Source organism: Barbus barbus, assembly GCF_936440315.1.
Source record: "Barbus barbus genome assembly, chromosome: 33".
Lineage (NCBI taxonomy): Eukaryota > Metazoa > Chordata > Actinopteri > Cypriniformes > Cyprinidae > Barbus > Barbus barbus.
The window spans coordinates 15,733,773-15,761,527 of record NC_136761.1 but is presented as its reverse complement, the minus strand read 5'-3'; the positions used below and the strand labels follow the sequence as shown (position 1 = coordinate 15,761,527).

The 27,755-nt window shown below is 36.3% G+C and overlaps 5 protein-coding genes and 1 pseudogene across 7 annotated transcripts in view; 4 read left to right on the top strand and 2 right to left on the bottom strand.

The window, feature by feature from the left end:
- The window catches only part of LOC306853527 (fermitin family homolog 3-like), a 568,382-nt gene that overhangs the window by 105,056 nt on the left and 435,571 nt on the right, over nucleotides 1-27,755 (top strand). The gene's annotated exons all lie outside the window — the stretch shown is intronic.
- LOC306852857 (uncharacterized protein) lies at nucleotides 3,192-5,468 on the bottom strand. The gene is made up of 4 exons (XM_079389977.1): nucleotides 5,048-5,468; nucleotides 4,304-4,495; nucleotides 4,079-4,161; nucleotides 3,192-3,975 (listed from the first exon to the last, which is right to left on the bottom strand). Exons 1-4 carry the CDS (start codon nucleotides 5,214-5,216, stop codon nucleotides 3,937-3,939), a joined length of 483 nt encoding a protein of 160 aa, XP_079246103.1. The 5' UTR covers nucleotides 5,217-5,468; the 3' UTR covers nucleotides 3,192-3,936.
- On the top strand, nucleotides 5,663-6,799 carry LOC306853363 (mitochondrial import receptor subunit TOM5 homolog). Its single transcript, XM_079390701.1, has 2 exons — nucleotides 5,663-5,878; nucleotides 6,197-6,799. Exons 1-2 carry the CDS (start codon nucleotides 5,758-5,760, stop codon nucleotides 6,229-6,231), a joined length of 156 nt encoding a protein of 51 aa, XP_079246827.1. The 5' UTR covers nucleotides 5,663-5,757; the 3' UTR covers nucleotides 6,232-6,799.
- LOC306852936 (glyoxylate reductase/hydroxypyruvate reductase-like) lies at nucleotides 6,764-10,139 on the bottom strand. Its single transcript, XM_079390049.1, has 9 exons — nucleotides 9,917-10,139; nucleotides 9,418-9,548; nucleotides 9,256-9,328; nucleotides 9,013-9,129; nucleotides 8,496-8,584; nucleotides 7,798-7,899; nucleotides 7,577-7,712; nucleotides 7,312-7,442; nucleotides 6,764-7,191 (listed from the first exon to the last, which is right to left on the bottom strand). Exons 1-9 carry the CDS (start codon nucleotides 9,997-9,999, stop codon nucleotides 7,070-7,072), a joined length of 984 nt encoding a protein of 327 aa, XP_079246175.1. The 5' UTR covers nucleotides 10,000-10,139; the 3' UTR covers nucleotides 6,764-7,069.
- LOC306853324 lies at nucleotides 12,235-14,577 on the top strand (annotated as a pseudogene). Its single transcript has 7 exons — nucleotides 12,235-12,334; nucleotides 12,539-12,714; nucleotides 12,799-12,920; nucleotides 13,500-13,610; nucleotides 13,747-13,848; nucleotides 13,937-13,988; nucleotides 14,549-14,577. The product of its transcript is annotated as an uncharacterized misc_RNA (transcript).
- On the top strand, nucleotides 15,629-26,283 carry LOC306852844 (proton-coupled zinc antiporter SLC30A9, mitochondrial). Of its 2 annotated transcripts, XM_079389954.1 has the most exons (20): nucleotides 15,645-15,726; nucleotides 15,887-15,999; nucleotides 16,415-16,570; nucleotides 16,731-16,922; nucleotides 17,165-17,212; nucleotides 17,323-17,422; nucleotides 17,519-17,611; nucleotides 17,894-17,976; nucleotides 18,078-18,136; nucleotides 18,380-18,447; nucleotides 19,084-19,186; nucleotides 19,332-19,387; nucleotides 19,467-19,602; nucleotides 20,233-20,272; nucleotides 20,371-20,442; nucleotides 20,558-20,665; nucleotides 21,898-22,063; nucleotides 22,341-22,470; nucleotides 22,696-22,809; nucleotides 23,916-26,283. In XM_079389954.1, exons 2-20 carry the CDS (start codon nucleotides 15,981-15,983, stop codon nucleotides 23,958-23,960), a joined length of 1,788 nt encoding a protein of 595 aa, XP_079246080.1. In that variant the 5' UTR covers nucleotides 15,645-15,726; nucleotides 15,887-15,980; the 3' UTR covers nucleotides 23,961-26,283. The 2 variants fall into 2 exon arrangements, with proteins under 2 accessions (XP_079246081.1, XP_079246080.1); XM_079389955.1 differs by lacking the exon at nucleotides 15,887-15,999 and having other exon boundaries at nucleotides 15,629-15,726.

Below are 27,755 nucleotides of genomic sequence, written 5' to 3'. Positions count from 1 at the left end.
ATAAACTCTTTTGAATGTTTAAATGGGCAAGGCACAAAAATGCGTGCAAATGATAAGCTTTCATGGTGACGCATAGCAGTGGCGCATTTTTAGGATGGCCTCAGCCAGTCAGATGAAATGAAAGAATTGCCCAATAGCACTGGACATCAACAAAAACACAGCGTGGTTTTCAAAAAGTCGGTGCTTCGATTATGAATGAACGTGTTAAAGCTCTGTCACAAAGATGTTCTTACGTAACCTCGCGCTTTTTAAGTGAGTATACATACGGAAATCCTTGACCTTGGCTAGTGGTTATACGCCGTGCGTATCACGTAGACTACACCATGGGTGTTGAAGACGCGCTAAAAAAAATAATAATAAAAAAGTAAATTTATTCACATATTCTCTCTATTAATATGTACGTGCGTGTAAATGTCAGCAGCTATCAAAATAAAGTGTTACCTTTTATTTTGATTGAAGTTGTTGTTAAATACTTATTTTAATTTTACATTTTTATGATTTAATTAATAATCAGTTTTTTAGTTTCTCGCGAACCCCAGTTTGGGAAACCTTGACGTAACGTAATGTTAAATGCACTTCATGGTAAGTACAAAGAATGGAATATATTTAGTATATTCAGTCATTGTATTTTTATATCAATACATGATTATCCTATTTAAATCAATGTGACAAATTACTTATTTCAAAAGCAATCTGAAATTAATCAGAAAGTAGTCTGATTACATTACCTAAAATGTGTAATGCAATGGATTCCATTACTAACTACAATTTTTGTCATGTAATTTGGAATCAGTAACAGACTACAATTTCTAACCCAGCTCATAGGCTACTTATGGACTGAAGTAACACGTTCATGTGACTACCATAAGTTTTAGTTCATACACTCCTTTTTATCACTGAGTTCAGGTTAAGGACAAAGAAAAACAGAAATTGTTAGTATTCCCTTATGTGCAACCAACCAAAATAAGAAACCCGCAGTCTGAGAAACAATAAACGCATGTTGCCATAGATGTATAAGCCATTATCATAATAACTGCCATTATCGCAATAGCAATATCCTCTTTAATGGCGTATTAGCTGGATAAATAGGCAGAGTTCAATTCAAAATGATTTGCATCTCAATTCAACTAAACATATACCCACATCGAATGTTTAAGTGCAAAATCGTAGTTTGGTTGGTGACCACGTAGAAGCTTTTGAAATGAGCAAATCTCATCCCCACTAAACATGCTGACTCACTCTCTCAGGCGGTGATAAAGAGCTCATTTTCTCATCACCACACCAGCACTCTGTATCTGTCAGAGCCGACCAGGCCTCATTTAATCAGATTCTCAGTTAGAAAGGAAGAAACTCAGGGTTTGGGCTGTCCAATGCCCCTCGCCAGCTGAAACAGAGGATGAGAGAGCTCTAGCTGTCTATGACAGAAAGCTAAATACTCTATCCTCACAGGAGGCACACAGGTGTCTGCTGTAGTTAATGAAGCGTGCGTACTGCTTTAGTCCCACCTGAGAGGAGTTAGGGGCTGGAAGAAAATACCCTTTTTGTGCTGGGTTTCAGTAAGTGAGTAAATATCCCCGCCTTTTTGGTAGATATGTAAAAGTGAAGTAAAAAAAAAAATAGGTCAAGCTTGATAACAGATTGTGTGGAGAGTTTCCTCTCAGAGACAGTAATAAGAACAAACAGGTGAATGTAGGGGGGTTTTTTTGTCTGTTATTTATATAGTGCAGTGTGTACTACAGGGTGCAAGGTTCCATACATGTGGTTTGATATCCAGACTTTGAATTTCATGTTTAGGTTAACCGCTGTGTTAAAGCATCATGGGAGATGGCTTGTATTATGCTGCAGTCTAGTGTTGAAAGAGATGAACTACACCTGTGTAGAACCTAATGTAAATTACATTTACATTTATTCATTTAGCTGACGCTTAAAGCGACTTACAATTGCTATATATGTCAGAGGTCGCATGCCTCTGGAGCAACTAGGGATTAAGTGTCTTGCTCAGGGACACATTGGTGTCTCACAGTGGATTCGAACCTGGGTCTCTCACACCAAAGGCATGTGTCTTGTCCACTGCGCCATCACCACCAAAATTCAAGTATCCTGAAAGCTTTTAAGTGTGCATGTGTAAACACTACTCTCATTTTCTTTAGAAAATGTAAAAATATTGTTAATGTACTAGAAAAAAATATATTATTTACATTATTTATAAATTATTTTTCTTAATATTACCTATAATAATTATTACGTTAAATTAACATGTAGAACATGCATTAACAGACATCTTAGACTGAATGGGTGATTGAAAGTCATTGTCAGTTCTATATCAAATTAAAATTGATTACAATCTTAATTTTTAGCATTAATGGTGCTGTTTTCACTATGTTCTTAGCTCTAAAAGTAACAAATCAGTTAGACTGGTGCCAATAAGGTCTCTTTGCACCAAATTGCAAGTGAATCTTGGCTGCCAGCTGTGTTTATAACCCCTCTGTGAGCCATAATAACTGAAACATTCACCATCAGCCAGCTGCTTTTGACACGAATAGAGTTACTGTACCCTCAAAATTAACATTAAAGCTGAGCTGTTCTGTTAAGACTCATTTAAAACATTAATAGCCATTGTATGCACTGTATAATTTGTTATAATGCAATTTTGAATGCCATTTTGAGTAATGAAGCCTTAATTTACTTCTTTTGAAAAAGGAAAAATGGCTTATAATCTGTCTTGCGTAAGATATTACATTCACTCATTCACCTCATGAAAAGACATGAAGAACAAATAAACTGCAACCATTTTCTCCACTCAATCTTATTTCTCCAGTCTGACAGCAGGTCTCTGACTCACACAGGATCTACGTAATGAATGATCTGTGGAGAGCTACCCACTGAGACTGATGGAGGAGGGGGAGTGTGAACAGCCTTTAGACTGAACTGAAGTCTATACTTGAGCAAACTTTACCAAGGGCGAGCAATTTTGAGTAACGGAACAATGATATTAGCCTCTTGCCCTTTCCAACTTCAAATTAAATTTTGTAACATTTCACCATTTTTAGATGTATGTGGGAGATGAGAAGGGGAAGGATACAGAGGAAAATTAAAACCAGAAAATGATTCGCAATGGACTTAAAGGAATAGTTCACCAAAAATGGAAATTCGTTTAAAATGTATTCACCCTCAGACCATTCAAGATGAGTAAGTTAAAAATGTCTTTATGATGAATTAGTTTCTTACAAAAACACAGCTTTAATTAAATGATGAACTGGAGTTATGTGGATTGTTACATTTTTATCAAATGTTTGAACTCATTCTAACGGCACCCATTCACTGCAGATCAGCCATTGGTCAGCAAGTGATGGAATGATGAAGAAACAAACACATTTACATGCTTCACAAAATGTCAACAAAATTCATTTTTAAAGAAACAGCTACAGATTGAACGGATTTACATTTATTAGACTTCCATTTTATTGTAAAAAATAAATACAAATAAAAAGGCACTAAAAGCAAAGCTTAAACACATACAACAGCAATGTAGCAGTACAAACATTATTAGAGTAAAAATATAGTCCACAAAATCAGTCTAAAATACAGTACTTTCATGTCATGTTTTGGTTCACAGCAATAACCAAGGCTGCGGGACCGGGATCATGCAAAACCAATCAGTATCCACATTTATGGAACATAATGACACTGCTTAATTATACACTTTTTAGATATGAAACATGGCTGCTATCTTTCATCGCTGACTCGCTGTAACAGCACAGAACAGAAATACACTGATGTGTCAAAGGCACATATTTCAACTGATATCACAATATGCTAAATAATGCTTGTTACAAAGACATTGTAACAAGGAAGAGAAATGTCTTGGCAACACTAAATAAAATGGGATCGGTCTATGCTATTTAGTTTAGATGACACTGTGTGTACTCCGTATCCTCAGAGACAATCAAGAGTGCTGACAACTTCCTGGAACACCTACAGAATAAAGAAGGAAAATACACATTTATGACGAGAAGACACAAACTGCCATACCTTAATGCATAGACAATTTTATTTATATATTAAACAGTAAACTCACTTGTAAGTTTGTGAACAAGTAAGAAAGTGCAATGAAAAGCTTTCGCTCACATTCACTATATCGCCAGCAATGGATCGCATGACCTGCATAATCAAAAAGAGATTCCTTAGTAGTTTTAATTACCCGATTACTAGAAAAGATGTCCGCAGGCAATGCACACTTGAAATAACCAGGCTACTACTAATTCAAACCATTATATTGTTTAAACAAATTAATAAGGCCTACCTTGGACTTTCTGTTGAAATCCACCTGCTGCATTGCCAATGCAGAAGCAGCCCTGCTCAAAGCTGATCTGATCATATTTTTCAATGTTGGCTAACAAAGAGCCATTTACAGGCAGGTATAAAGTGCTGCCATTAGGCTCCCAGCTCTCAGAGTAGAACACACCTCTCTGACCGTCAATCAAGACAAAACCACCTAGAAGTAATTCACAGGAGTCAAATTAATTTTGTCCAAATATTAGCAATATAGTAAATACTCAAATCCTAGCATCTTAATGTGTAACACTGTAGCAATAAGCAAGGCAACTAGAACTGCTAAACAACAGAATGATGTTGATTTAGGTTAATAATTGAAAATACTTCATGCATATTGTATTAGCAATTGTAGAGGATCAAAATGAGATTCATTGCAAGGTATATACAAACTATACGTTAAACACAAGAATTTGTTTTAGCTTCTGTGTAGCTTCTTGTACACAGGAAAAAATTTAAATAATACAAAAAGAAAATCACAATTATTGACAAAATGTATGTATACGGATACAGTACAGCACGGACTGTGTATAAGAACAGGACAGGATATATTGAATTGCTGTCATTTTGTATTATTATTATTTTTATTAGTACATTTACATTTAATATGATTTAATTATTTTCAAGAACTTTGAGACCTGAGTCCAAAATTTGATTTGTATTAAATCCTGCAACATATTCTACGCCTATGTCTTGAACCATGAGCCATACTTACGTTTCCTCAAGCTCTCTTCGGAGGGAAACCCTTTCGGACCATCCTCTTCGTGGCCATTTACAGTATTCACATCATTTCGTTTACGTTTACTGGGTAAACAGATGGGCGACGTCTCCGTGAATCCATTAACCCACGTCAGATGCGTCTGACAAGCGTTACTGTGCTCCATGATTCACTAAATACACTAATGTGGACTTTTTGTTGGTAAATTACATGCAGCTACAAACTTTGTGCATTTTGAATAGGATTCAATGCCACGGGATACTAAATAAACGCCAGGATATCTGTGATAATGCGTGTATAAAATAATTAAAATCAATAAAGTTATTAGTTTTGTAGCCTATACACAGGTAGAGGCGATTCACAACAAGCGCGCACCAAAAATCAAAACAATGAGCTGTGAAGTGTTGTTTTTCGGATTGCCTGACTAAAATGACACATTTTAAATGTTTTTTTTAATGTATATTAAAAACTCGTAGTATATATGCACCATGAAATATCATAACATGTTATTAGGAACGCATTATTCTTAACCAGGTATTGATCGTGACAATACCCGACTTAATATCAGGCGGCATGTAGTGGGCTAATAGCGTGGGTCCTAGAAGCAGGTCCAACGTGACGTATTTCCCTTCTCGCATGTCTTTTGGATTGAATGTGGCTTGGAGCGATCGTTTGAGGCACATATAATCCTTGATTTCATCTTTAAAATGTTTAAAATCGAGGGACTTGGGCCGAAGATGGACCCGGAGGAGATGAAGAAAAAAATGCGTGAGGATGTCATCACGTCTGTTCGCAACTTTATGATTTATATTGCGCTTTTGCGAGTCAGTGAGTATCCAGGCGCTTCATACATGTAGTAGGTTAGATCATATGTGCACGTGTGATCGTTTTAAAATTTAATCTATCTCCGTTTTTTTATTCGTTTCTCGAGGCACAGTGTGAGGTGTGTTAATTGATCATTTATTCAGCTTCTTGTCATTTCAGTGGAGTTTCTATGGCTGTAAATGATAGAGGTCACCTTTAAAGTACATTATAGTCAAACAACGTATAGTTAGCGCTTATTCAACTGTGTCAAACAGAGCAATGCTTCTTAATGTCAGTCAGACAGTTTATGATGGTTGAAAAAAGTGGCTATTTGTTTTTCAGCACCTTATGTTTTGAAGAAGCTTGACAGCATATGAAACATCACCGGATTCAGAAACATTCCCTGAGAGATGAGCATGCAGGACCTGGACGATGCTGCACAGAGTCACTTAACACAGCAGTTAATGAAGAGATGCTGCAACTTTGTGTCATTTTATTTTATTTAATATTTTTTTTACTGGATGCAGTTGGATGTACTTGATTTGTTCTCATCCAATCTTAATCGAAAACTATGGCAAACAAGAGATATCTACCAGAATGTTATCATGATGGTCTAAGCAATAAATCTTTCATCAGTTACTCCCATTGCGTTGTTAAGACTTCAACTTGGATTGGATTTATTACACTTACTTTGCTGTAATGTAAACTTTAAAATCCCAGTAGTTCCCATTTATACATTTGGATTCATTATAAATTTATGAGGGTAAAAACTAAACATGCTATGGACATTAAGAAAATCAATGTAATAGCTATATCATTTCACATTACATTCAAATCCTAATGTTTAGAAAATCTGGTTCAGCTATTTCCCTAACAAAAGCTGTGTTTCTCCAAGAGATGTCAAATACAAGAGTTTCAATAAATCCTTTATTGTTGCAAATTAAATACCTATAACATTAGTTCTACTTTAGCTTGGAGTGTATAAGGACATTTGAGTGACTTTGAATGTGCAATATCACAATAGAACAAATGTGCATGTTTAGCATATTAAATCATGTCATCTTGTTCCATTCATGATTAAGATTATCCATGTGAGATGATTCTAATACATGTTTTATCCCTTCTAATCTCATGTAGTTAATGCAATACATTAATGGTTAGATTTACGCCACTGACTTTTCCATTCATATAATATGGCATCTACATTTCAGAGCATTACGGTTTCAGCTCACTGGGCATTTCAGAGCCTGTCAGGCCTGCCAGCAAGTTGTTTGCTGTCAGTTCACTCATGACACCACGTGTGGAGTAGGTGGCACTGCCAATATGAGGGAGAACCACTGTAAGACAAAAGCAAGACTGAGTTAGACAAGGTTTTTCTACTAATACATGGCAAAAAATAACGATTGAAGTGGATTTACAAGAGCACTATTGAGATTTAAAAGCTGCTTTTCACTCACCACAGTTTTTAAGGGTCAGCAGTGGGTGGGTGGTGGGCAGAGGTTCAGGAGTTGTAACATCAAGCCCAGCTGCTGCAATCTGACCACTGCTGAGTGCTTCAAACAAGTCCTCTTGATTCACAACCGCCCCTCTAGAGAAAAGAGAAAACAGTATTTTTCAGTTTAGTATTGATTTGAGGAGAAATTGCAAAGTAGTTTAAAAGAGAAGAGCCAGTCTACAGAAGAACTGCAAATACACCACTCTGCTTTTACTAGTGCGTTTTACCTGCTGGTGTTGATAAAGATTGATGTTGTCTTCATCTTGCTGAAGAAGTTTTTGTTACAAAGACCCTGAGTGTCAGGAGTCAAAGAACAGGATACCACCACAAAATCACTCTCACTCACCAGAGTGTCTAAAGGCACTGAGTGAAGATTAAAAAAGAGGCCATCATACAATCTTAATTTTATTCCATCTGTATTCAAACAATAAGCAATTTCTTGTCTTACCATATTCCCCATCAACCTCTTGGGCCTGAGGTTTGGGTTGTCTGCCTGTGTACAGCAGTCTCTTCACTCCAAAAGGCTTTAGTCGCCTTGCAATAGCCAAACCTACAATTAAACAAATCTATTTAGGCCTCGTTTACACTGTCAGTTAAATGTGACCCAATTCCGATTTTTTTTGCTCATATGTGACACAGATCGGATGTGTTCTATGACTGTGTAAACAGAAACAAAATGCATGCATTCGGATATTTCAAGATCAGTTTCAGGCCTCATTCATTTGTGGAAATAAATCAGATGTGTACCAATGCGACTCATGTAAACAGGCAGACCTTTTTACGAAAGAACATGTAAACGGACGGTCAAAAAACAAAAAAAGGATATAGGCAACAAATCAAAATTGGGCATCAAGACCTGCAGTGTAAACGTGGCATTAGAGTCAATGTAATTCTCCCTATAATGAATAAGTCTAAATTATTCACCTTCATTGTTTTAACAACGTAAATTGGGCGACATCTTCAATTATCCAGAGAGATCACTACATATGTTAACAAGCTGCTTAGGTGTAAAGTGACTTGTTTTCACTATAATTGTCATTGAATTTGTCACTGTATTAAAAGAACAGATGGTGTACATAATAGAGCAGATGCATAGGTAGCTTATTTTATGGTAGAGCGAGAGAAAATTAATAATTCATACTGTACCTATGCGGCCCAAACCAATCACCCCAACAGTACTGCCCGAAAGACCGTAACCACACAGCCACAGAGGCTTCCATGTACTCCAGCCGCCACTGAGAGAGATGGGAAATATGCCAACAAACTGGGATATTACAGGGGTACTGACTCTTTGTTTTTAAAGATCATGCTTATTAAACATTAAAGGGATACTCCACCCAAAAATGAAAATTCTGTCGTCATTTACTCACCCTCATGTCTTTCTTTTTTTTCTTCTGATTATCACCAAAGATGTTTCAAGTAAAATTTGGTAACCATCCAGTTTTAGTTTCCATTGACTTATATTATGTTTTGCCCAAACTATGTAAGTCAAGGGCAGCCAAAACTGTTTATTTAATTACCAACACCTCAGTAGAAAGTGTATAAATGATCACAGAATGTTCCATTTTTGGATGGACTATCCCTTTAAGACTGCTGAACATTTGGAACTGTTCACTACAAAGCTGTGATATATGACAATGTATTAGAAAAGTGTTGGACTGACTTTTTCACTTCCTCTACACCCTCGGGAAGACGTCGGGCAGTGGCCAAGAGCAGAGCCACCGTCAGCTCAGCAGTAGCATCCGTCAAAACATCAGGAGTGTAGCCTACTCGTATCCCTCTGGGGCGAAGAAAGATAGTGCATGCGTTTAAATTGTATAAACATACATACTGTGATCCATCATCATCGATCCACTGTCTCACTTTCTGTGGTCAAATCTAATAGCTTTCAGAAACACGAACTTACCGTTTCTTTATCTCATCTATGGCAAGATGGTCAAATCCCACAGAGAGAGTGCTGATCACTTTCAAGTTGGGTCCTGAGAATATTTAATGTGTGTTATCAGTATTACTAAATCTGAATCTTCACCTGCAGCTGTTATAAAGTGTAACTAGAGGTTTGCCTTACCAGCCGCATCCAAGACTTCAGCATCAATTTTGTCTGATAGTAAACAGAGAAGCCCATGAGCACCTGCCACCCCCTTCAGGAGCTCTGCCCGGGGCACAGGCTCATCAGAGTCCCACACTGACAAATTACACCTGCACATAATGCATAACAACAATAAAATGCTCATATCATTTGCTCAAGTTGTTTCCAATCATTTAGTAATTTTTTTATTCTGCTGCATTTGTTGTAAAATAACAAAGCATGCAATAAGGCTCGTGTCCTAACAGTGTGACCTTCACAATTAGAATGGAAGCATGCTACAAGGCCACTGGTGAAACTTTAAATGCAGGAGTATCTTCCTCCAAACTTCCTTGAGGCTCACACATGCTGTTAATGAACACCGTGGCCACGGTAGTTTTGACACGAGCTACTTCATCTCATCAACACTCCAGGAAAGCATCTCAGACATTTTATATACGCTAAATAATGCACGCATACAAGATCGAATAAAGTTTCGTACATCCCGGCTTTTTGGAGTATTTTCATGCCCTCCTGCGGAATGCGTCTCGTGACGAACACTTTCAACATCTGCTGCGCGCTCATTCTGCACAGTTAAAGGCTAAACGGATATGTTCACTACGAAAATGATAACAACAGAAATTCACAGACGCTTCCCTATTTACATGTGCTGGGCAGCATTAAAAAAAATACGTGACAGTGCACTGGCTAAAGTGCCTCTTTCTGCAGGCTTTCGCGCCGCCTAGTGGAGCGGATGGACAGCGCAGCTGCAGTCGCCAACTTTTCCTTAGCGTTTTATTTAGCTGTATTTGGATTTGTCAGCTACTGAATTGATTGGTGTAGGAAAATATCTAAATCTGCTTTGAAAGGTGAGTGTGTTCTAGCCTAAACACTATTGATTGTAACTGTAAATATGTTCAGATTCACGTTGTTTCTTTTGTTTTCAGAGGCTATAGACAGTCTTTCTTTAGAGGTCCCACCTTGTGAGTGTATTCATCAGGAAGAACTTAAGGGGTTGACTATTTTGGGTCTTTGTTTTTTACCTATTCTTTCCATGTGAGTGCCTCCTGACTGAATAATATACCAGGAAATTTGTGTTTGACAAAATTTTGTTTTATTCTGATATTGTGCTTATATATTTAGTATGTTTTCACTTATTTTGTACCATCTTCGTTCCTTAAAGGTCATATGTGTTTAATTCTGATATTGTGATTATATATTTTGTATGTTTTCACATATGAATTATTAATTTCTAAAAGGCTGAAAAGGCTACTAGTCAGCCAGTGGATGCTGAACTGTCAAAGATCCAAACATTTCTGCACAGACTCAGTCTGGTTCATGCACAGGTGAGACCAGTGCACATTCAAGCTATTGTAACAACTCGGCTACACTGAAATAAACCAAAACATTTACCTTTAAGGTGATTTATGTAAATGTATATATTTGTAATAAAACTGTTGCATATTTAGAATTTTTAATCAACTGTGAGTGAAGGTATTCTCTCTCCTCAAGTGAAGGTCTGGTTCTGCCTTTTTATCTATTACAGGTGAAAATCATATCTGAGATTAGGACAGATTCAGCGACACACAAGCAAATGTTCAGGTTGTCTAAATAAATGTATTCAAAAGTTTTGGGAAATTAATACTTCTATTTAGAAAGAATACCTTAAATTGTAAGGGTATATATAAAGCTGTAAAAGATTGCTATTTCAAATGAATACTGTTACTTTAGACCTTCTGTTCGTCAAAGAATCCTGAAAAAATATGTATCATGCTTTCCACAAAAGTATTAAGCAGCACAACTGTTTGTAACATTGATAACAGTAAGAAATGGTTCTTGAGCACCAAATCAGCACATTAGAATGATTTCTGCAGGATCATGTGACGCTGAAGTAATTACTCTTTTGAAAATATATTGTCCAAAATATTATAATAATATTACTGTTTTTAATCTATTTTTATCAAATAAATGCAGACTTTGTGAGCATAAGAGACTTCATTCAAAAGCATTAAAAATCTTACTGACTCAAAATGCTTGAACGGTAGTTTAGATGATAATAATACAAAAGTCAACGCTTGTTTTTATGCTTTTGTTGCTCTTATTCTTCTCTGTAAGTAATGATGTGTTACATGTCTACTAATTAAACCCACTTTTTTTTATTTTTAAAAATGTTTTGGGTGTAATTGTCCTTATTTACTCTTTTATAGTGGAAGAGAGAAAGGAAGTAAAGTTTCAGCGACGGATCGTAGCATTACTATGGACACTGCTGCATACGGACAGTCAGTTTCTGCAATTTTATATTAAATGGAACAACTTACTAGCAAGCAGAATGAACACCCCAGACTGGTCCTTGAGTGTTTACATCCTAAAAATCTCTACTTGCATTTTGTTTGTACTTGCACATTTTATTTCTATGATTTTATTTTGAAGGAGTCCATTCTCTGTACGGTGTCTCCCGTCCTGTCCACAAATGCACCCAGTATTAGGAAACATACTGAGCTGTGTGCTTCCCACTGACATGATAGAGGCTGGACTGTGTGGGGAAATGAGGATGGCTACCATGGCAACACTTGCTCCCTGTATGGATCTATATTCCAATTGGCCCACTCGTCTCTCATGCATACGGATATCCTCTGTAATGTGCACATAAATATTTTTATTAAAATTTAAGAGCGTGCATATGATTTATTCTGCCTATCATTTTTATGGTTAAAAAATGCTTATTCTTATTCATATTTATGAACAAAAAATATATATATATTTTTTAAATAATGTTTTCCTTGACATTTATTGCACATGTTAGTGTACAGTCCATGCGGCATGCCTTTAATGCACACACAGATGAGTTTGGCTACTTCACTTTCCTGGGCAGATTTCGGCCTTTCTAGAGTCTGTTGTATGGAAACACAAAACATCCAGGGTAAATTACAGGCCTAAATGGGGAGAAATTAGGGATACTGAGAGCAAAGTCCCTCACCGTGTTAATAATTTTATGGATGGAAGCCTCGCTGCAAAACATAAAAAGCACTGTGCTACAAATCACTGTTGGCTTTGAGACTAGAGTTGTTCAGACAGTTTTCCATCATGTCTATATATTATTTAATTCAGTTTCTTCTCTTTATAGGATCTCTGTGTTCTTATGTAGAATTCTCTGTTGAGACTGACTACAGCCAGGAAACAAGATGTTGTACAGCAGGACATTGAGTCAAAATGGAGCCATGCTGTAGAACAGACTCTTGACTGTCTTCATTTTCACTCAGTACACTAACCCCTTCCACTCCCAGATCTCCGACTTCATAAGTGAGTCGCGTTTGCTTTTCCCCATCATATAGACATCTTGAGATGGGTCATAATATTTTGAAATTCTGCTTTTAAATGTGGCAGGCAGTGAAGAGGTTTTTGAGAGACACTTGGATGCAGTTCTTTGGTACAACAGAGATCAAGTGAGGGTGACACTGCAGACTACCATGAAAAACACACTGAAACGATTTCAGCAAAAACGTGCTGTAAGATTCTTCTGTTAACTTTATTTTTAAATGTCACAAATATTGGCTACTTAAATTAGCATTCAAAAGTTTAGGAGTCAGTAAGATTAAAGTGAAGACTTTAACAGTGTTACAAAAGATTTCTATTTCAAATAAATGGTGATCTTTTGATTCTTCCATTCATCAAAGAAATCTGAAAAAGTACAAATATATATTGTTTCAGCATTGGTAATAATAAAAATGTGTCTTGAGCACCAAATTAGCATATTAGAATGATTACTGAAGGATCATGTGACACTGAAGAGTAATGGCTCCTGAAATTCTGTTTTGCCACCACAGGTATAAATTGCATTTTAAAAATGAGTTTAAAAATAGAAAAGAGTTCTTTTACATTATAATAAAAGGTATCAAACTTACTGTTGTTTTATCAAATAAAGGCAGCCGTGGTGAACATAAGAGACGTCTTTCAAAAACATTTTTAAAAATTTTACCGACCCCAAACTTTTGAACACTCATATACATGAAACAATAGTGACAGTATAGCCATTAGTCATTGTTTATTGACCACTGAACCATACATCTTTTCTGTGTGTACTTCAGGCCAGGCAGAGGTTGGATTCTGCCTTACCCATTGTGTTGAGCTCAATGAACAGTATAATTGCCAGCAGCAGCAGTGGAGAGTTTCGAAGAGCGTGTTTTGATAGCATGAGGGTATAATATATGGTTATAATTTATACTGGTTCCCAAAACACCCTATTTTATGTGTCATTTCACTTCATATTCTTAAGAGCAGTGCTTGCTAACTTGTGAAAGTTATATAAATGTTTTAAAACTGGGTTTGTTTTAGGTCAAGAGCACCAGCAGCGAGTTACATGCCTCACTAAAGCAGTCTCTTCAAAGCATCGTGGATGGATGCTTTACTCCAAGGCGCAAGTGTAATAAGGAAAAGGTGCTTTTGCAAAGCTTCTTTTAGATTATTTCATTTCTGCTTGCATGATTTTGCCTTTGAACGTTTGTGACTTTAATGTTCTCACAAGGTGGTGGAGGCTGTTAACACTGAACAGAGTAAACTTGATGGCTGGGAGGAAGGTACGTTTTTGAGTGAGGTTAATAGTCTTCATACAAAAATACTTCCTAGAACTTATCTGATACTGGGAATTTTGTCGTTATAATTGTTCCCATTTCATGTCTTTTGGGGGTTAATGACTTTGAAGCACCACAAAAATCATTAATAGAGTTGGCTGAGACTGTTATATTTTGAAATGTCCGTTTTTTAGAGATTGAAAATCCACCAGAACTCTTCTAAGAGGATTCACTCTGAACTTCAATACTCAAACTTTATGCCTAAGAAGAGACAATGTTCAGAGATGATCTCTGAGAATCAGACACCATCATGAAAAATGTCTTTGAGGCAGCAAACATCCAAAGAAATTCCCTGTCCCCAATACAGCTTCCTCAAAGTCAGCAAACCAGAATGATCGCAGACAAACCCTCAGTGCCGAGCCTGACTAAACTGCAAAATGAACAGGTGGATAATTCTAAAATTATTGGGAATACTGTATGCCACTTCAAACCGATATGTAGTCACAAAGAGATGTCTATACAGTACAGTGCATATCCTAACTGTTTTGTTATCTCTCTTTGTGAAGGTGGAGAAGCAGTGGCTTCAAGAGCTTGAAAATCTTTCTGAATGGGACTGAGGAAAATATAAATAATAAATAATAAATAAATAATAGTTATTTTGCTTCAAGACATGTTGAAAAATATTTTTCCTTTATATGTCTTTGTATATTTAAATACTACTTTGTAAGTTTCCACGATACAGTCTTTATTGTAATTTAATAGTATGTATTTTATGTATGTTTATTTATTTTGTAGGCTACGTTAAAATTTACAAGGAATGTATCCTAATTTTTGTGTTAAATATATATTCTGGACATACGCACTATTATATATGTCTCTCATCTTAAAACCGTTTTGTTCCTGTACTTAAGTGTTTAAAAGGTTTAGAATTATTATTATTATTAAATATAAGTTGGGCTGACATGAGTTTCCAAAAACAATTTTTTAATTTGCTATTTTTAAAGAATGATTTAGGCCAACCAGCAGAGGTTGTATAATTATGTTAGTTTAAAACTTAACAAACTAAGAAAGTGATCAATTGAGACCCTGGACCACAAAACCAGTCATAAGTAGCACAGGTATATTTATAGCAATAGCCAACAATACCAAAAATCATTAGGATATTAAGTAAAGATCATGTTCCATGAATATATTTTGTAAATTTCCTATCTTAAATATATCAAAACTTAATTTTTGATTAGTAATATGCATTGCTAAGAACTTCACTTGGACAACTTTAAAGGCAATTTCTCAATATTTAGATTTTTTTTTTTTTTGCACCCTCAGATTTCAAATAGTTGCATCTCAGCCAAATATTGTACTATCCTAACAAACCATACATCAATTGAAAGCTTATTTATTCAGCTTGTAGATTATGTAATTAAAAACATGAAAAATTAAAATGTAACTAAAAATTTTTTTTTAAATGACCCTTATGTTTTGTGGTCCAGGGTCACAGTTATGAATCTTTAAGGATATATAGTTTTATAGATTTTTTAACAGCGCTGCTCCAGTGACAGGCTCCTCCACTGTTAGACCTCTCTGCGAGACTGCAGGCGCAGTTTCAAAACTAACGCTCTCTCGTTCAATGACTCAAGATCTCGCGAGCTCTCCGTCTTCACTGCTCTCGGTGTTGGTACCATTTGTTATGGACTGTTGAGTTAGCCGCCCACCACAAGTAAATAATGGACTGAGCTATATAAAGGTAAATAATACCTAACGGGGTGTCTATTATTTAGCTTCTGTGTGTAATATGGCTATAATTACCTCATCAACTGTAGCACTTGCTAAGATGTAAAGTTATCTGTCATGCTAAGCTAACTGAAAGGCACCGGTTGCAGTTAGCAGTGTATTGTTGTTGTCAGAGCGGTAGTCTTCACTTAATCTGAAATTAAAGCAGTCGCACGTTCAGACATCTGCTGCTTGGCCCAGGGACACGTTGAAGGGACATCTAGACCGATGCTGATATCATTGAGTGGTAATTCTAAGCTTAATGCTGATCTAGAAAAGCATGCAAGTGTTTATACTAGCTTTAAATGTTTCCGAGTTTTGGCTTTTGCTGAATTGAAAAGGTTTTATGTAACTATATGGAAAAGTTCTCTTGGAACTCATCTCATCTAATCACATTTAGCTAATTACCTGACGTAGTGTTCAAAATGTGAGCTAAATAGAACTGTCATTATGATTCTATTCAAAGCCTGTGTGATGTGTTGAGGTTTGTGCATAGATATATCATGTGGATGGTCACATGATCAATCTCGTTACTGTAATAGGCTTAATCTGATGTTTTGTAGACCAGTCCACACTCCCCTTTTTTACTGTATATGCTTCAATGTTGTCAGATTATCACATGCATCCGGGGATTTGTATTTACTAACATATTGTAATGCCAGTGTTCAGCAGGATTCAGTGTGTGTCTCCTGGACTTGCCACAGAGAGGATGTTCCCCTGCCTGGCACACAGACCATGGCAAGTCCTCTGCCGGGTCTACCTGCAACAACGAGCCCCTTTATCTCAGAGACCCTCTAAAATAGCAAAGCCATGTTTCGGTAAGAGCATCATGCAGTGTCATTTGCATGTTTTGTCAGTATAAGGACTGAGAGAGGATGTTTATTTACATTTGTGTCTTATCTTGTCATTCAGCATTGGCAGTTCTAATAATTTTAGACTAGATCCAGATATTATTAATCAACTTGTGATTCTCTGTAGGTTGGAAAAGTGGAGGAGGGGTGCACAAACAGTGGTTTAGCTTTCCTTATTGCAGAGTCACATCCTTAACGTGGACACAGGTCCAGTACTGTTCCACATCATGCAGTGATAAAGACGGATCTCCAGCAGGTCCTGTAGAGCCAAAGCCCACTGAGAAAGAACAAGCTGCACAGTCCTCTGCAAAAACAGCTGGTAATGATTCTGCATTATTTTATTTGTTCACAGGCCTTTGAATTACGTTTAAGTGTACTACTTCATGCTCATTTCTATAAACCATTTGTTTCTTAGGTTTTTGTGAGTATATATAGAATTTTTTTATATATATATTTTGTACATATTTATGTATTATAAAATGTATGTGCAGTTACTATGATTTATTCTAACTGTTGTTTATTTTTATTCAATTTGTATTATTTTCTTTTTATGTATTTGAGGTTCCAAACCTCAAGGTCTGATGAAAGCAGAGAGCATTCAAGTGAAAGGTATTACAGCCTTGTTTTAGACACAGACACTTGTACCTTTTGGTCCAATCAGAATTGATATCGCAATTCTATGCATTTTAAATATCTTGCATGTTTTTTTGTGTTTTTAGTACGGGCTGTTCTGAAAAAAAGGGAATATGGCACCAAATACACGCAGAATAATTTCATTACCGCAGTTAGAGCTATGAACGAGTTCTGCCTCAAACCCAGGTACCTTTAGGAAGTGGAGTGTTGTAGTTTACTTTGTTGTAATCCAGTTAGCTCCCATGTTCACATGTGAATCTATGCACTTTTGTGTGTTCAAAGTGACCTTGAGCAGCTTAGGAAAATCCGTCAACGTAGTCCCCATGACGACACAGAAGCCTTCACTGTCTTCCTGCGATCAGATGTGGAGGCAAAGTATGTAAAACTGTTACATATATACTACAATTCAAAAGTTTGGGTCAGTAAGATAAAGTTTAATTTACACTTATTAAAGGACAAAAATTGCTGACCTTTTCCGCAAAAATATTAAGCAAGAAATATTTTGCTGTATTTTTGATCAAATAATCGCAGCCTTAATAAGCATAAACAGTATCAAATCTTACTGACCTCAACCTTTTAAACTGTAGTGTACTGTATATACTTAATTTAGGCATCAGGTACAAGGATCAATTATCATGTTTCGGTGTCTTTGTTTAGAGCACTGGATGTATGGGGAAGTCAAGAGGCTCTTGCCAGAGAGAGGAATCTCAGGAAAGAGGTGGAAAGGGAGTACCAAGAAAGTATGTCATTCTCTCCTCATTTACTGCATGATCTGCATTCTAATGTTTTCATGTCATCTACGGTCTAAATAACCATTAGTCTTTGCTTTCTCACCCATAAGACATATTTAGAAATCAGAAGCTGTTGAAGGAGTACAAAGACTTCTGGGGGAACACAAAGGTAAAAACAAGTTCAAGCCTGTCACTGTGATTTTTATGTTTTGGTACTACTAATACCTGGGTGTAGCCATTCCATGATTCATGATATTCCTCAGCTTCTGTCTCTTTCTTCCATTGTCTCTTTATTGACATTTTTTCATACTCGTATTTTCATGCTGCTCCTAATTTAAACTCAAAGCAGAGCATATCAATGAGTACAGTGCGTTTTTAGCTAACTGTTTTTGATCATTTTTGACTCCTATAGCCTCGGTCTAGGACGAGAGCAACATTTCTAGAAGGACCGGGAAAAGTGGTGATGGTGGCTATATGCATGTAAGTTTTAACAACCCCATGCTATCTAGCTATTAGATTAAGGATATTGAGTTAAAAGACATGTGCTTCCACATGAGGTATGACCCACATTGACTGTTAGCCGTAAAACAACCAGATCTGTGTCTAGTACATTATACAGAAAGCCAAATTATGTAATTATGTGTTGCCTCTTATGCTTAAAAAGGCTGCATTCATTTGATAAAAAACTTAAATCATTGTGAATAATATTGTGTAATACTCTTGCAACTTAAAATAACTGTTTTCTATTGTAATATATTTTCAAATGCAATTTATTGCTGTGATGGCAAAACAGAATTTTCAGCATCTGTGTCACATGTTCCTTCAGAAATCATACTGATATGCTGGTTTTCTGCTTAAGCAATATTTCTTATCAATATTGAAAACAGTTGTGCTGCTTAACATTTTCTTAGTATTTACTATCATACACTTTTTTCAGTTTTTTTTTTTTTATGAATAAAAAGTGTTAAAAAAAACCCCAGCATTTATTTGAACTACAAGATTTTTTACTGTCACTTTTGATCAATTTCAAGCAACATTGCTAAATAAAAGTATTACTGTTTTGAACATCAGTGTATTTGTTTATCAGGTGTTTAATTTCACTTTTGCAATTTGCAGAAATGGACTGAATTTTTTCTTCAAGCTGTTGGCATGGGTTTATACAGGATCTGCCAGTATGTTTTCAGAAGCCATCCACTCACTGGCTGATACCTGCAATCAGGTAAGTTGGCATTCATGTCCATATTACCACCTTTGACCTCCAGGTTATACCTACAAAAGTTGATGTGTGATTTAAAAATGAAATTACATAGACATATATACTTGTTCATTCTTTCAATTAATCTCTTATACTCACTCTTTGACAGGCTCTTCTTGCACTAGGCATCAGCCAGTCTGTCCGGAACCCAGATGCCGTCCATCCGTACGTACAGCTCATACAGACTAGTGTTGTCCTTTGGTCATGTGGTCATGTCTAAGCCAACTGTTCTCTGTTATTACAGGTATGGCTTCTCCAACATGCGTTACATCGCCTCTCTCATCAGCGGAGTCGGCATCTTCATGATGGGTGCTGGCTTGTCCTGGTATCATGGCATTATGGGACTCTTGCACCCTCAGCCAATAGAATCACTGCTCTGGGTTAGTAGCATTGGGTTAGAACTTGTAGATGTACAAAATGATATGAGTCTGTGATGTCACATTACCTTTCAAAAGCATTTATAAGATTATTAAGGCTGAAATTATTTAATGAAAGATACAGAAAATCTTAATATTCTGAAACATTACAATTTTATACTGTTTCTATTTGAATGTATTTTAAAATGTAATTTAATCCTGTGAAGGCAAAGTTGAATTTTCAGCAACCATTACTCCAGTCTTCAGAGACACATGATCCTTCAGAAATCATTTTAAGATGCTATTTTGTTGCTTAATAAACACCTTATTATCATTGTTGAAAACAGCTGTTCTGGTTGATATTTTTGTGGAAAATGTGCTACATTTATTTTAGGATTCTTTGATGAATAGGAACTTAAAAATAGCAGCATTTATTTGATAGAATAGAAATCTTTGTAGTATTATAAATGCCTTTAATGTCACTTAATCAGTTCAGTCTGTCCTTGCTGAATAAAAATGGATTTTAAAAAATCTTACTGACCTCAAAATTTGAACAAGGCAAGGCAAGGCAAGGCAAGTTTATTTATATAGCACATTTCATACACAGTGGTAATTCAATAATAGTGAATGTTTTTTTTTTATTGTCTTTTGCAGGCTTATTGTATTTTAGCAGGATCTCTGGTATCTGAGGGAGGTGAGATGTGGTTTCCTCTTCCATATTTTCATTAACATTCAGTAAGGCCTGACAGCGTCACTTTATTATTATCGTCTGTCTGGTGATTCCCCATAAAGCTACACTATTGGTGGCCATTAACGAGATCAAGAGGAGTGCACATAAACAAGGCTTGTCCTTTTATGAGTACGGTATGTACCTTTGGTTAACTCTTCTATTAGCCTTGTATGTTATTTGATTGTAGTTGTAAGTTTGACAGTTTGGAGATGAGCAGTTTGATAATTCTTGTTTGTTTGTGTATGACAGTGATGCAAAGTCGAGACCCCAGCACTAACGTGGTCCTGTTGGAGGATGCTGCTGCTGTGCTCGGGGTGATGCTGGCAGCTGGATGTATGGGACTAACGTCTCTCACAGGTATTTCAAATAAACACCAGAATAGTACCTGACCCTTCTGTTTCATGCTAACTGTGGTCTCTACCACAGGGTCAGGGTTAATCACATGGGCCTGAGCTTTATCCCCTTTGTAAAGAGCAGTTGATGTTCTTTTAAGCTTTGTAAATCCAGCTCTAAACGCACTTCTGTGCACAAACAAAGTCAACACCTACGGCTGCCCTGAAGCTTGTTCCTCTTGCCCTGTGGTTTTCATGGCTTTGTGGAAAATTTGTGTAGAGATCTGGATAATGCTCTATTCAGTAAACCTGCTTTCATGCTTGAGAACAGCCCTGATGGCAGTTTCAGCTCAGTTTATTATCTGGCACTTACCACAGTTGTATGTTATTGAAGTGTAATCAACCATGAAACTAACAGCAATGTTATTTTATATAGCAGGGCTTTAAAAGAAAAAAAATAGCACTTTTGTTTGTACCACTAGAGGTCTCTATTGTGGCATTAAAGACTGCTGCATACCAATTCATGTACAGTATATTCAAAAACTATAGAATACTAAGTAAAAACTGTACAATTGTGAAATATTATTACAGTTTAAAAGAATGTTTTCTATTATAATACATTATAAAATGTAGTTTATTGCTGTGATGGCAAAGCTGAATTTTCAGCAGTCATTACTCTAGTATTCAGTGTGACATGATCCTTCAGAAATCATTCTAATATGCTGATTTGATACTCAAGAAACAATTTGTATTGTAGAGTGCATTGAGTACCTGCCAACTTTTTCAGTATTTTTCCATAGGGATTTTTAAAAAGTTTTTGTTAAAGCATTATAAGCCATGAATCAAGCCAAACATTACTTGTAGTTCAAGCAAAAAAAAATAAAAATATTGAAAAGAAAAGGACAAAGAAATCAGACAAAAAAAGACAAGACAAGGTACACAAATATTGAAGTATTGTGAGAGCGTTGGCAGACCAAAATTTGTGTATCAATTTTAGCATATGGCTAAATGGATTACAGAATTCATTGTTACTTAACCTTTATATGCATAAATGTAAAAAAGTTGCCATTTAGATATTGCTAATATTACACACACAACTCATTGCACTTTTTTTTTTTTATAACTCAGTGGATTGTCGGTAACCTTATCCATGGTAGATGCTATATATTCATCTTTTAGAATGTCTTCCTGCACCATTGATGTGGTTTGCACTCGTATTAATGCATTTAATGCCTCTTTCTTTCTCCCCCTTCATAGGTAACCCGTACTATGACAGTCTGGGTTCTCTGGGTGTGGGCACCCTGTTAGGAATGGTATCTGCATTCCTCATCTACACTAACACAGAGGCTTTGCTGGGTCGCTCCATCCAGGCCGAGCATGTGCAGAAGCTCACAGAGTTTCTGGAAAGTGACCCTGCTGTCAGGTCAGTACTCCGTTCCTGCCTCTCTCCATTGTATGTGTCCTCTACATGTACCCACAGTCTGCATAATAAGAGCTTCATCAGCAGACAAGCTGCCATCTTACAGTTCATGACAGTGCTTTAACAAGAAGGCAGAAGCAACCTGCTTCAAATGCTTTTCAAATTCAGGCAAGCATCGTATGTTCCAAATGTAAGCTTGGTCAGACAGTTACATCAGTGTACGTTCATGCTTTGATGAAATTAGATTTGATGGCCTCACTTCAGGTCATTTTGTCTCCAGGGCGATTCATGATGTCAAAGCCACAGATATGGGCCTGAGCAAAGTGCGCTTCAAGGCGGAGGTGGACTTTGATGGGCGGGTGGTGACACGATCATACCTGGAGAAACAAGACATTGAACAGATCCTCAATGTACGTGCTTAGAGACAAGGCTTCTGCTGTGATGTAGATCATCTGACGTGACTTTAGGATTTGTTTTTTTAAGTCTATCCGTTGTTTCATAGAAGTGACTAAACTATTAGCACTCAAACAAATTCATGGTAGTTTTTGCTAAAGAATCATCTTTTTGTGAGATCTGCATATTAATAATGTGTGTAATAACTGTGTGCTTACAAATTGTGTGCGTTTGGCCTGCAGGACATTCAGCAGGTGAAGACGCCAGAGGAGCTGGAGAACTTTATGTTGAAGCACGGGGAAAACATTATTGACACCTTAGGAGCAGAGGTGGACCGTCTAGAGAAAGAACTTAAGGTATCTGAGAAGACCACACTCAAGTTCTTAATCTATGGTTCTATGAAGAACCTATTTTACAAAAGGTTTTTTATAGTGGAAAAACTTTCTTTTAAATATTTTCCACACTAAGAAAACAATGTTTTCTTAAGAACTGTTCACTGATAGGTTCTTTAGCAAACAATAAATGGTTCTTCTTTGGCAGTGCTTTTTGGAGCCTTTATTTTTAAGAATATATGATTCCGATCTCTCTGGGTCTCCATCCTGACAATCTTTCAGGAAAATTGACTTACATGATGTATAGTTAGCTGTCAGAATAAGTCAGCACTACATTCAGCAGACACCATGCTCATTATTGCACATAAGGGAAATCAGTTCAGCTATTTGGCCACCACTATTCAAATAAATCAAAGTGAAACCTTCCAGTTTCACTCTCCAGTGTTTCATTTTGAGAAAGGAAAATCAGATTTGATGTTTCACAGAGAACAACACTGTAACTGCCTTTTCACACTGTATATCAGGGATCTCCAACCCTGCTCCTGGAAAGCTACCGTCCTGCAGATTTCCTTCCAACCCTGCTTCAACACACCTGTCTGAAATTAACAAGTAGCCTTGAAGACCTTGATTAGCTGGTTCAGGTGAGTTTGATTGGGGTTGGAGCTGAAATTTGTAGGACGGTAGCTCTCCAGGAGCCGGGTTGGAGACCCCTGCTGTATATGATGTATTGGCAGATGGTGAGAAAGTTAAATGCAAATTTTTGTGTGAAATTTGTAATTTGCTTTTTGCTTTTCAATTTATTATTTACGTTTTTATGTTTAGATATTTCCGAATTTACAAAAAGGAGATTTATTTCAAAATCAGATATGAACATTTAAAGATTTTAGCATAAAAAATGTTTTATACATTTTAGCATTTATTATTTTCAACTTTTAAAACAGTTGCTGCTGCTTAATATTTTGTGAAAACCGTGATACATTTTTTTCAGGATTGTTCAATAAAAGTGTCCATTTGTCTTAAAAAAAAAAATTGGGGGATGGTAATGTGTTGAATCGAATGTTTTTAGAACAAGTTGGTACTTACTAGTCCTCATTTTTCCTTGATTCACTCTTGCTCTGTATCTCCGACAGCAACGTAATCCTGAGGTGCGGCACGTGGATCTGGAGATTTTATAATGTCATGACACATTGCAGAATGGAGATCAGGATGGAGCGGAAGGAAAACTAATCAAACCTTGAGTGACCATGAGCGCCCCATTCTCTCCAACCAGCCAATCAGCTGAGGTCTTATGCTACATCTGTCCCACATCCACCAAGCACTAACCTGTACGTGGTTTCAGTGGCTGATAATATAGCAAAACCATAGCCAATACAGAGAGGACTCCAGCTGGATAGAGACAAGGCTAATAAATGATTATTTTACAGAGCTGTGGTAGTTTGTACCATCAGAGCTTTGAAAGCATGCCCATGGATTGTAAAAGGACCAGTCTTACTTAATTTCACAATTTGCATGCAAAGCAGCATAAACATTCATATTTTACAGCTCTCTCATAACACCAAGTATTAGTAAACAGGATATAACCTAGCTTGAAGGGTAAAGCGTCCATTCTGCTATATGAAAGCACTGGTTTAAATTATATGTAGAAAAGTTTGCCATGTTATTCCATTGCTTTTCAGATGCACAGAGATGATGGTATGTTTAGTCGATGCCATTGTCATTGAATGAAGTAATCTGATTTACTGAATATTCATGAGTTACAAAAAAGAGTAATTGTAACCTACTTTTTTATCCAGTTTAAATTGATGTTTAAATCAGTAAAAAAACAAATCAGATTCCTTCATAAATTACTTATTTAAAATAGTACTAATGACAGATAAAGAAAGTGTGTTCTAAACCATATTATATCCACATTTATCAGTAATGAGAGAACTCTAGAACCAAATTTAATACAACAGGTATCCATGGCCCACCTCAGACCCCTCAAGTGATGAAGACTACACAGATCTTCACATCCTTCCTATACTAAAAGTACTAATGTCATTATGCTGCTTTTGGGACTGTTCATCTGTTTACGCTGTAATTTAGTGTGACTGAATGAAGAAAGCAATTGTAGATGTCCAAAAACAGCTCTGTTTCTAAAGTAATTGGTGGCATTGTTGTGTTGCCAACCTAGTTTGTGAACACTAGTGCATGTGTTTTTCCATTGTAAATAATTCCTGACTGTGAAAATGCAACACTCTTTTTGTGATATCTGAAAAAGAAGCATTCAGTTCATTTAAATACCCTCAGTACACATACAAACAAACAGTATATTTTGTGGTAGTTACCAGGGGCCTGTACCATGATGGTGGCTAAACAAACTCAGGGTTACAGGATTAGTTTTGAGTTGACAAAACCAAACCAGTTCAATCCGGCTTTGTTGGTACCATGAAGCTGATCATCAACTTTCTCTGTCAACTCAGGCTTGATCCTGAGTTAATGGAGCTCGTGCACATGAAAGTGTGACATCAGTAATGAGCAGCCAATCACATGCCTTGAAACTGGGATTCACTTCTCGTGAGAGAGTCAGTGAGAATTCACTACCAAAGATTAAAAGATTGAACAATATGAAGAATTTAAACACATTTACACAGCAAAATGAAACAATCGATCCATTAAAGAGGAAAACTTACCATATAAGTGCAAGTAAAATTTGTAAAGTTTATAATATTTATAGATATAACAACACTTAAAAATTGAAACTCATATGTAGTCATGTTTACAGCTATTGATTCTAAAACGTATTTATATTGCATATTATCTATGTTTATATTAATTTAAAATAAAAGCTTAATAATTACTATTAAAATAAGCTGTCTTGTGTAATGGATTAAGGGTATACTAATTATATAAATAATAAAAAATAATCATGTCTAAAAATCACATGATTTTATCTTTAAAAATGTTTTATGTAGTATTATCCTTTAATTTGGAGTAAGAGAAACTGGAGGAGTGGCTTTATTGCGTCAGAGATGTGTCACTTTGCTTGAAGCTGATTGGTCAAATTTCAGATTGAGATCTCTAAACCAGAACATAACCTGCCCCGGAGCAGGTTAGCCGTGCAGCGTAAGATACCATGGCAACGAACACCGATTAAAGCCGAGCTACTTTCATAGTACCTAAAACCCAGGGTTGGCGGAAACTAAGCTGAAACATAGCTGGCTAGCCACCTAATCCGGCTTCATGGTACAGGCCCCTGCTCTCTTGTGTTGAAGTCTATGTATTGTTTTTAAACATTGTAAAATTTCCCCTTAGGAACAGTCAGACATCTAATGCAGGTTGGATGAACACATTCAAGGTTAGCAAGGATGAAGTTAAAAAATTTGTTATGGAAAAGGCTTTAAGACTATATATATTTAAAATATGTTTATTTGACAGATTGCTATTTGGTTAGATCTTTGAGCTGTTTGGAGCTACTGAAGAAAGAGGATGAATAAATTGCAATTAATTTATTAAACCACTGAATATGTCTTTTTTACCGTTTTGTTTTATGAAGAAAAAATCTAAAAGATTTTTTCTATTTTTAAAGCAATTAATGCTTTTATTGCACAAATGATGCATTAATCAAAAGTTACATAAAATACATTTAGAATGTTACAAAACAGTTTAAATTTAACTTTTGACATAAAATTATTATTTTGTTATTTTTAATTGTTATATTTAAAAATAGTGTTTTACAGTATTAAGAGCATAAGATACTTTTTCAAACACGTTTTTAAAATAAAAACCTTTTATATTCATATATTCCTTATGACGGCTCTTATTTAACATGCTCTTCAAAAATGTCAATGTCATTGGCTGGTACACTTATCAGTAATCTTAGCCTTTCATGTTGATGGCTCAGATGTATTTCTGGACACTTGAGCTGCAGCCTACAAATATAAAAGGGTTTCTCGAAATAATAGAACCGTAGATTTCGACTAATATGCAGCATTATAGGATTCTCTATGGTCAATGGTAGCCGTGATTTCAGTTTGCGGTGTACAGGATGCATCTACAGCAGCAGGGACATTGTACATAGGCTGTGTCTCAAATTCTAGTGAGCAGCCTACCTAGACGACATTTGTGAGCGTGTTGTGAGCATTTGACTCGGTTGCGCCCTCCACTTCCCCAGGTAGGAAGCACACTAGGGTTTGAGACCCGCCGCGGAGGGACATGAGAAACGTGTGGCGCATCTGTGATGGTGATCATGAAGAAAGAGAGACGCCGAGGCTGAACATCGGGTTTCTTCCCACGATTGATCTGTCTGTGAAGGTAAAATGTGTTTTTTCTTTTGATCTGATGACTAATATTTACTCGCCAGATTGTAAAGAAATGGATGTTGCCGTTGAGATGCTTATATATCAAAATAAATCACTGATTCTGCGAAGATTCATTTCAAATCGGTCGATGCGCTTTTTTAAATTCGCTTTTTGTTTGCAAAAAGTCAAACACACGATAAATTTGTGTTTTGTTCGCAATATATCAGATATTTAATATCTAATGTTATCTAAAATAACTAAATATTGTATTAGTATTGCTGGAGTTTAACCGTAATATATACCCCGAGTCTGCATGCTAGCCCGTTTGTATTGTTTATCGACTGTCGATATTTAATATTCGTGTGAATTTTCCTATTGTTATTGATATTTGTCATAGCAAACACACCAATAGGGGGCGCTATCTGCCTTGTATTGATGGCCACGTCCTCCAGCTCTATTAATTCAGCAATAATGGAAGCATTACACCATAATTATCTGTTAATTTACCTTTCAGTATTGTCATTTATCTAACCTTAATGTGACCCTGGCTGCGTCTGGAAAACCTAACGAGCTGCCTACCTAGACAGCATTGTGAGGCATCTTACAATGATGCCCAAAAATGCTGCTGCTGCTTGCTAGATTTTGCGAGACAGCCAGTGGTGTTATTATGTACCCTCAGTAGCCATCATG